This window comes from Podarcis pityusensis (assembly GCF_964106645.2).
Source record: "Podarcis pityusensis genome assembly, chromosome: 10".
Taxonomy (NCBI): Eukaryota; Metazoa; Chordata; class Lepidosauria; order Squamata; family Lacertidae; genus Podarcis; species Podarcis pityusensis.
Genome location: NC_138035.1, coordinates 31,628,796 through 31,638,380, shown reverse-complemented (window position 1 = coordinate 31,638,380; position 9,585 = coordinate 31,628,796). Strand labels below are relative to the sequence as shown.

The following is a 9,585-nucleotide window of genomic DNA, read 5'->3' as shown; positions in this document are numbered from 1 at the left end:
CATGCATTATCCTCAAATGTACACACCAAGAAAATACTGGATACATATAATTTTTGGCTAACACCATGTGTACAAGACTTCTAACACCATTGGTGGGAGTGCACTGGAGCCAGAAGTGGCATTCTGTGCTTATTTTACATAAGTGCAACAGACCAATAGGGAGTGCCTTTCATTCCCTAGAAAGAGATCCATATTGGTTCAGAGAAATACTCTCAAGGCAGCATAAGGCATGTGTGCTGAGCTTTCCCATCTTATGCTGATCTTTGGAGCACAAAAGATAGGTGGCTCATTCTATTTCTGGTCCATGTAAAATTCACATGTGCTTATTCTTTATACCATTTTGACCTGTTTTCACATCCATTGCAATTTTACACACACACACACACACACGTTTAAATGTAATTTAAATACATAAATATGTATTGTATTACAAAATATGTATTTAAATATTAATTTATCCCAATGTATGCATTTATATGTTTATTCTCTTTCAAAATACACATTTTAACTTGTTTTGGTAATACTTTTTTTAGCTAAGAAGTTAATTACAAATTTTGAAAAATACAAAATGTGAAGGATAATTACATTTCAATCTATGGGAAAAGTGAATTAGGTTAGTTTGTTTAAAAATGCAAACCAAATAAATTTTTCCTTTCCTTCACAAATGTGGTTAGTGAAACATTTAGTTTGAATAACGCTTTAAAGTTCCCAATTTGAAGGCATGGATGTGAGCTTGTGCCTAAAAGCCTTTTCGTGGGTGAGAACTGAAGATATCTGCGCAAGGTGCTAAGTATTTCTTCCCACTGTGCAGAACATCTTCAATACTCATTGACCTGAATAGAATGTAAAGAGATACAGCACCTCAAAACTATAGAGAACAGTTTGAATATTCAAACTGCTAGTGTATGCACGGTCCCAATAAAACTGCCTGTCCCCAATTTCTATCTCTGAAGCAGTCTGTCTTTGAGTGTGTGCACTTCTGTTCCCCCATGATTCAAAAATGCAGCCCACAATTTTGTGACTTTGTCTGGTGGTAAAACCATGAAAAATGCAACACTCAGCCATACTTCTGTTTGGTCCACATTATATTCTGCTTGTCCCGTGTTTTCAAGGCTCATATTTGAGAGGTTTTTTTATATGTTCTGCTGCTTTCCCTGGGAAAAAGCCTTTCCTACTCCCAGGAGGGAAGGGGTTGTGAGCGGGAGACAATTCCTGCGTCATGCAGGGGGCGCTCCGCCCCCTGCTTCAACTCCAGGGCTGGCGCCACGCCCCTCCCCAGTTGGGCACCCAATAGGGGAGCTCGACAGGGGCGTGGTTTGCTGCTCAAACGCAGCCGCGCCAGCCATCCCCACCATTGCACACACATTTTCTTCGAGTCACCCACCCTCCACTCCCTTTAGATTAGCTGTTCCTGAGACTTTGCTATGGACCTCTGGTTGGTCGCCCTGTTTAACCAGGGGGCCTGGTAGGAGTTTTTTCCAATTGGCTAAATTGGCCCGGCCTCTTGGTTTTTTTCACCTACCTCGTAGCAACCGTCACAACTTTCGTGGTATTTGGCGGTTAGGCATTGGAATGTGTTGTTGGTGTTTCAGGGGGCAAGGTGTGGCCATCGCCTTCCCCGACAATTTTGGGTATTCTGCTAAAGGAATCCGGCGGTCGTGGATCCTGTCCGATGCCTGTGTGGCGGGGGGCCATGGCACGACCCTTGGTGACATCAGGAAGAGAGCCTATAGTTGGATTAGCATCAACAGGCTTCCCCTACTGGTGGTTAACCCCTCCTCAGACTCACCCCTCTACGAATGGGTGGAGTCTAATGTTCCGTGGTCCAATGCCTAAGCCAATACCTTCTCACATGCTGTAATCAATAAAGTTGTGGCCTTTACTTTACCCATTAACCTTACATTCTGTGTCCACGTGTCTTTATTCCCCAAGCGGGGATCGGGTCCTCGAATCACAACCTGCTGTTTAAAGCTGAATTGGAACAAATGTAAATCTACAGAAAAGTCGATTGAAATTTGTTATGATTCAGAGGCAAACAGTGGGTTTTCCTGGGGAAAGTGGCAGGGCAAACGAAAAACCTCTTGGACTTGTGCCTAGAAATCACTGGAGAAGCTGAAGTGTGGACAAGCCCTTGCAATGTAAAAACTCCCACAATATTTCTGGATTATTTTTTTCCTGGAGACATTAAGCTTCTGCTAGATTCCATGAGATTTCCAGAAGTGGATTTTACATTGTCTGAAAGATCACATAAAATGCAGAAACTGACAGGTAATAAAACATTGGGAAGATGGAATAATGTGGGTGCAGCCTAGGTAACTTTTATAATCAGTTCCTAGTTTTGATAATCAGCTGAAAAGGGTGGGCAACCCCCTCCTTTCACAGTGAAGTGGAGCAGTTGTTTTAAAAAACATTTATTCTTGCTACCATACTGCAGAAACAACCTCTTGTGGGGAGAGCAGGAGACATAACACCACACCACAGTCGTTCTTGTCAAAAGGCAATACTTTAATGTTCAAAACTTTCTACACAAAGTGCATTTGTCTCCTGTGTTTTGTTTTGTTTCCTTCACTGGGGAGACTTTCCAATGAGACTTCCTTTCCTCCCTGTGCAGTTTCTGAGATAGACAAAATTCCTGCAGGCACAAGGGACCTGTGTCTTCCTGTGACTCCCCACTAAAGGGACTGGACAAGAGAGCCCCAGTGGAAAGGAGACCAACCAGGCATAAACAGACCTTCTCACATAATAGAGCAGAACCTTCACTCTAAGCCAGCATACAGAAATAACCTATTTTGTTGCATTTTATAACAACCCACTCTCTGGGAAGAATAGATGTGTCTTCTTTTTCAAAACCATTAGTAAATAATTAAAAGGGAGAGGCAAAATATTCTCTAAAGATAACCTAGTCCTTGGTTGCCATGGTAACACATTTCCTAGGCCAAAAGCCTTTTCCTTTACTTGTAGAAAGAAATGAAAATGCGAGCGAGGAATCTGTTTTTGGGAAGGAAGGATGGGATTTTGTTGATAAGGTGTAGATGTCTGTGTGTTTTAAATTCAAGTTAAACATCAGAGCGTTACATAACAGAAGCTGGCTGGGATTTCTATAGACACAAATTGGTGGCAGCACCTTCAGATAAATGAGGCATTGAATATTTCATAAAATGAAGGCCAGGCGAGATTGTGGATTCATAGCTGGGATAACAGATTATAGTTTTTCCAACAGCATAGATTTTGTCTGTACCCAAACAATTCATCCAGATTAGTTGCCAGGTACACATACTAAATGGCTGAGTGTGCATTCTTTAGGGTGACTGTGTCATTTGAAGGGATATCAGAGAACACTGCTCTATTTGTCCTCTGAAGGACTGTGTAATCAAGGTCTACTTTAAAGATAAAGAACAACGAGAAAGAGCAGGGTTTTTGAAGTTGCCTATCAATAGTTAACACCAGCAGAGCAGACCAAAGAGGCACACAGGTCACCTGGTCAGTCTGCCTCCAGATTTGTATCTAAACATATAAATTGCCATATGCAAATTTTATGCAACTTTTTTTGGTGATGCATTAGGGGCCACCTGAGGACACTTATTTAGGAGGAAGGGACAACTGCTTTTATCATCAAATTAAACCTCCTAAGAAGGTGGGTCACTTTAGAAGGTTTGGGAAAGCACCTTCTCTGGTCATTGGCCAAGCCAGAAGCCCCCCAACAAAGACCCTCCTATTGTAAGGTTATGAAAAATGTGCAAACAAAATGTAAGGGCTCACAAGACAAAAACGGTTATCAAAATAACTGAAATGTATGAAGCAGAAAACCTGCTTGTGAACATGAGATGGTGCTTTCTCAAACATGACAACCGGAGACCCAGCCTAGCACCACTGGAGAGTGGGAATTACTTCTAATTAAACATGCATAGAATCAGGCTCTAAGCAATGCAGGTTTGAACCCTGCTCTACTCTTTGATGGCGACCATTCTCAGGGCAGAACAACACTTTACAGTACAAACACAAGCGGGCCCAACACTAACACAGAGACAAATGGGTGGGCAAAGGAAGGGTTAAGCACCCCTTCTGAATTGCTCAGACTTTGCAGCCACTCTCAATACAAGGAAATTAAATTCCTAGCTGCTTTTCATGTCCACCTCTCCACTATTTAAGGCTACATTTGAAATAACTGCAGACAACATTATACACTGCATATTTTGTCTTTGCGTGTGAGTGGGCTTTCTCTCCACATTTCAAGCATATCTAGGTACAATTTCATATATTCAGTTCACACCATGGCATTTTGGAACGATATTGTGAGCGTGCAGATGTGCATTGGGCTCCCCATTGAGTTTTGCAGGGATTTTCATAGGCAACATCCAATAGGAATGTAAAATCCCTACCTACTATTTTGGCAGGCAGTGTGAGGTCTACTGTGCCTCTGTTGGTGTTTGGTACGGGAGCTGATGTTGTCGTCTGACAGCTGTCCAAAAGCAAAAATGGCTGGAGATTCCCTGATGAACAGAATGAACTGGCCCCTGAACTATTTCAGCATGGGGTGCGGATGATTAAGTTGATCAATTTCAGTCTCATTAAAATGTTTTGGTAGAGACTGCTTCCTTGTCCCTTGCAGGGGAGTGTGTGTGATTTAAAGAGGGGTTGTCTTTTCTCTCCCCATGACAGTTTTATGCTTGAAAAAGAAAATAGGTGGGAAACATGCCACAAAATTCAGCACAAAATAAACATTTAAAATCAACACTGCTGTTATTGCTTTATTAACGCAGACCAGTGGCTTATCTGAAGAGGTGGGGATTTCAGATCTCTTAGGGGATCCCAGAGCATTAGACACACTGCTCAGTTCAGCTTCTGCACTCGCTAAGGAACATGTATTACTTCCCGAGGTGTGATGCCATTGTAATTCCATCTCCATTTGGTATTTACTGCCTCATCAAATACAAAGAACAAAACAACTGTTTTGACATACAGACCAGCAGTGCCCTTGCTTCTTACGTTACAGGGGGCTACAATCATGGCTCTTTAAAGGGCCTTGACCCTTGGCGCAAGCCCCAAAATTGCAGAAGGGGTCCACAGAGGTAGGTGTGGTCCACTCTATGCAGCAGAGGACAGGAGTGCCCTGCTCTGAAAACAAGCTCTCCTCCCTATGCACCTCTCCCCCTCCACCCCAATGGCATGTGCCTTTCAGCGAAGAGAAACATGGTAGCAGGAAAGGGGATCGTTTCCTACTGTTGTTTTCCCAAAGCCCTTTAAGTTGGCTGCCAACTTTTCCACCAGCACCTGTAGATGTGCCATGAAACAGTGCTTCGATCTGCAGCAATAAGCAAGAGAGAGATTCCATCTCCATGATAGGAAAAGCTTCACTTGCTGATTTCTGTGGATCATGCTTCTGCCAAAGGAGCCTGCCAGGTTGCTCCCACCCCTGGGTCAGTTGGCAACACTAAGTTGCATCGCTGAATGTCCTACCCCTGCCCTGAAAAATAATAATATATGCTTTCCAGAAATCAGTCTTCCTAGCAGAGGGCTTGGCTAGTGGTAGAAAAAGCAAGACTGGATACAAAGGCACCCTGAAAGGGGGATTGAATCACTGGGAATGAGTTACATGATAGAGAAAGAAATGGACCTCTCTGTTTTTTTGAGAACGATCCCTATGACTGAGCAGATTTCGTCTAACCAGCCACTATATCTAACCAGCAACGGGCCACCACCCTGGTGATCAATCCACCCTGTTTGCAAAGCACAGAAAAGGCGAGCAACAATCCTTTCAAACATTCACTGGTGAATAAATAACCCACTGTATTGCATATACACATACATTTACACACATGTACACACACATACACACACTCACTCACTCACTCAAGGCCAAACTACATGTGACATTATACATGCAGTTTGGTGTTGTGTGTAACTTTTAAAGACCATAAATAGCTGATGTGGGGCCAAATCACGATGACTGACACTGCAGCACCTGGGGAAGCAGTTTAACTCTTTCCTCCTGCCCCCCACAAGTTGCTATTTGGCATCAGAGGGAAGTACTCAATGGAGCCAGTGGGGGGCTTCCTTCCTGTGTCAAAAAGCAGCTTGAGGGGGGCTGTCAGGGTTATGAAACAAGGGGAAAGGGTTAAAGCCGCCCTGCATGCATTGTGGTCCCAATCCATCCTGCTTCCTGCCTTTCAGCAGCAGCAGCCATTTAAAGTTTTTAAAAGATACATGCAATGCCAACCACAACTGCAGTTTGGCCCTCTCCATCAACTTCTGCTGTCGGGGCCCAAAAAGGTGCAGACTGTTTTGAATTCTTATCTCATCTGACACAGTCCAAGAGCCACCACACTGAATTAGCATAGAAGGCCATAAAAAAGCATTAGGGAGGAACAAGGCTCACCTATCTTCCCTAAGATTATTCAGAGATAAATCCCCGTGTGTCAAAGTTATGAGCCCCAAACTGGAGACAGAGAGCTAATGGCGCTTTACGCTTGAGGTTCGGCCTGCTCCTCTTGCTCATTCTCTCGTGTTTCATTTTTATTCTTTCAATATATTTGTAAAAAATAACATACCTTTCTCTAGAGATGGTTTTTGCACCTTTGGGCTTCTAAAATAGACTCTTCAAAAGTACTGAATGTTAAAGAAAATAAACTCTACACCCCAAACCCCTTAACAGTACAGAGTAGTTCCCCCCCAAGCAGCTTTCTTAGATTTTTTTTTTTTTTGCAAAAAGAAAAAAAAGCTCAGTGAGAATTGGAGCATCCAGTAGTTGCCCTGTGACTTCTCGCTGTCACACGCACACCCTTAAAAAAAGCAAACCTGAATAGCCTCCAGTGCTCCATGGCCCCACAGTTGGAGCCGCAAGACCCTCAGAGTTCACATTTAAGAAATGGAGCCTTCATTGTCCTTGCCTGAGGAGCTCAACTACACTGAGAGGACACAACCCCAGCTGAAGATTTAATGGTGCTCACCCTAAGTATTTCTATGGAGCATTTTCACATAGTGAGCTGTCCTTTGCTGCCCCGTCTCCCCCAAACAGCTGGACAATAGCTTTTGCACTATTACTATTTCCCAAATAGAAACATAGAGCAATCTGATTTTCCTCAAAAGAGATTCCCAAACCCTTAAAACACAGATTGGTTGCTGATTTCAGTCTGAAATAATCCCCTCCCCCCAAGACCCTGCCCTTTTCACGCTTAGCACTTTTCTGGAAGTCCTAAACTCTCTGTAAAAAAAATAAATAAATCATTCTCTATATCTGTACATATATATTTGTCTATGTAGAGGAGTAAACGGCTGCCCCCCAGGCTACTCCTTGGGCCAGAGGCTCTTCAGCCTCATCACCCAGAATTCTCTGGATTCCTATGCCCCACTGTCATCTTTGCAGAGGTGGTGGTCCCGTGCATGGGTAGGTGGGTGGGTGGGGGGGTCCACATATTGCTTTCGCTCTCTCGTGTCTCTGAGGTATGGTACAAAAGTCTTTGTTTTCCACACATACACACGCACACGCACGCACACACACATATTTATATTTTGCGTGTCTGCTTGTTTCCTTCTCCACAGCTCCTGCGTTTGGAACTGTTTCGGAAATGGCAGCCAGCACACGCTCCCTTGTTCACACGACGCTCTTCCTCCCTGTCTTAGGGAGCTGCCTCATCTATTCCTCTTGCTGACTCCACTCCCCAGCTGCAACTCGGAGGGAATCGGGGAGCTGTGGCCTGCAGTCTCAATCCTGTCCGAGCCCTCTGGTACGTTGCCCTCCCGCGGAGAGGGGCTGTTCTTGCAGAAGTCCGTCACCCACGAGGGCATGGATAAAAACCCCCTGGGGTCAACAGAGTAGAACTGCTTGCTGTCGGTTGCTGCAGAGCCCCGGGAGGAAGGGTTGGCATGGAGACTGCTGGTGCTGTTGCACTTCTTCACAAGTGCCAGACCTTGGGGCGGAGGGGGCGGTGAGAAGAGGGAGGTCAGAGAGAGACTGCTGAGGGTCTCTGACTGCTCGCTGTTGTTGCCTCCGCCTCTCAGGCTGCTCCCTGCGCCCTCCTCGTCCGAAGGGTCCATGGAGTCATGGTAAGTGCAGCCGGGGCTCGTGCTCCCACCGCTGCTGTGGCTCCGCTGGTGCCGGCTGATGTTCCGGAGAGTGAAGATCCCACGGCCCCTCAAGCTCTGCCTGCGGGAGGCAGGGGAAAGAGGCGCCACCAAGGCTTTTTTGGTGGCTGTGGCTGGCACTGGGCACAGTGCAACTGGGAGGTCCAGGGTGCACTGGGGCGAGTCACTGAGGTTTAAGCTGTCCTCCAGTGTGGTCTGCAAGCTGCCTTCTGAACTGTTGCTCCTGCAGTCTTCCAGGGAGGTGTCACTCTCTGTGGTCTGCAAGGTCAAGAATCAACAACAGAAACAAAGTGTTTGATTAGCAGTGATTCCTGCATTGCAGGGGGTTGGACTGGTGAACCCTCTGGGTTCCTTCCAACTCTACTGTCCTATGATTTCTCAGTTGTCATGCTGTTGGGTGAGGGAGGGACTGGGACATCAGCTGCAACTGGTGCATCAGTGGGAAGGTTAACATTAAAGCAGTTCAATGCTGCCTGCCCCCAATTCACGTCTCACCACCCTGAAGAAGGCACACTGGACACTGTTCCAGTTCTTAGTTCCCAATCAGCAGTATCTCCTGAAAACAGCAACGTGCAGCACCATCACCAGGACCACTGTTGGCCAAACATTACTTTGCCATTAAAATATATATATATAGATGGCACTGATGGATCAGACCAAATGCCATTAATGTCAGCACCCTAATTAAGCTATGTTTAATTAGAGCAGACCCACTGAAATTAATGAACGTGACCAAGTTAGATCCATTAATTACAATGGGTCTCCTCTGAGTAGAATGTAGTTGAGTGCCACCCACTGTCTCTAGCAGTGGACAACTACATACATGACAGGCGTTTTCTTGCTTGTTTCCAGAATCTGAGAGAGGGACACTACTTCTGAACATGGACGTCTATGTCTTTTCAGTCCTGCCTAGAAGACATTTGATGAATCTGTCTCCAGTTAATTAGCCTTTCATTTGAAAAAGCTATCAGAGATGGTGGCCAGCATCACAAGTTGTGGTAATGAATGGTATTAATTTTGCGCTTTGTGAAGAGATATTTCATTTTGACTCTAGTGCCAATCAATATCATTAGACGCCCTGCAGTTCTATTATTATATAAGAGAGACATTTTTTTCTTTCCATGCTCTCTCTCAATTCTCCCCACACTGCTTTTAATTTTACACATCTCTTTCAGGCCATCCCCTTTTAATTATTGTTGTTTAGCTGGTCTGCCAACATGTCAATGCTATGTAAAAAGGGACTCTGGAGTGCTCTTGGCACATGCGTCCTTCATGTGCTCAAGACCAAAATTGTACATCCTCCAGCAATTGATTTCCATCTTAGAATGTGGGCTGCAACCAAGCAGCTGTAAAATAGCAGGACCTGGAAGAGAGGAGCCATGTCTGGGAGCAGGTCTCTCTTCCCCTCTTCACACAACCCTTCATTCCATAGCATATGAAGGGACTCCAATGTACATTAATTGTCCACAGCATTAGAATCAGGACAACAACAAGGCAGGTATG

The 9,585-nt window shown here is 44.9% G+C and overlaps 1 protein-coding gene across 6 annotated transcripts in view; it reads right to left on the bottom strand.

The window, feature by feature from the left end:
• Positions 1-2,484: 2,484 nt before the first annotated feature.
• CACNA1I (calcium voltage-gated channel subunit alpha1 I) overlaps positions 2,485-9,585 on the bottom strand; it is a 376,571-nt gene continuing 369,470 nt past the window's right edge. For all 6 annotated transcript variants that reach the window (XM_080971347.1, XM_080971348.1, XM_080971349.1 and 3 more), the window contains one exon: positions 2,485-8,340. In XM_080971347.1, the coding sequence (XP_080827473.1) occupies positions 7,630-8,340 (711 nt within the window). In that variant the 3' untranslated portion in view covers positions 2,485-7,629. The remainder of the gene's footprint in view (positions 8,341-9,585) is intronic.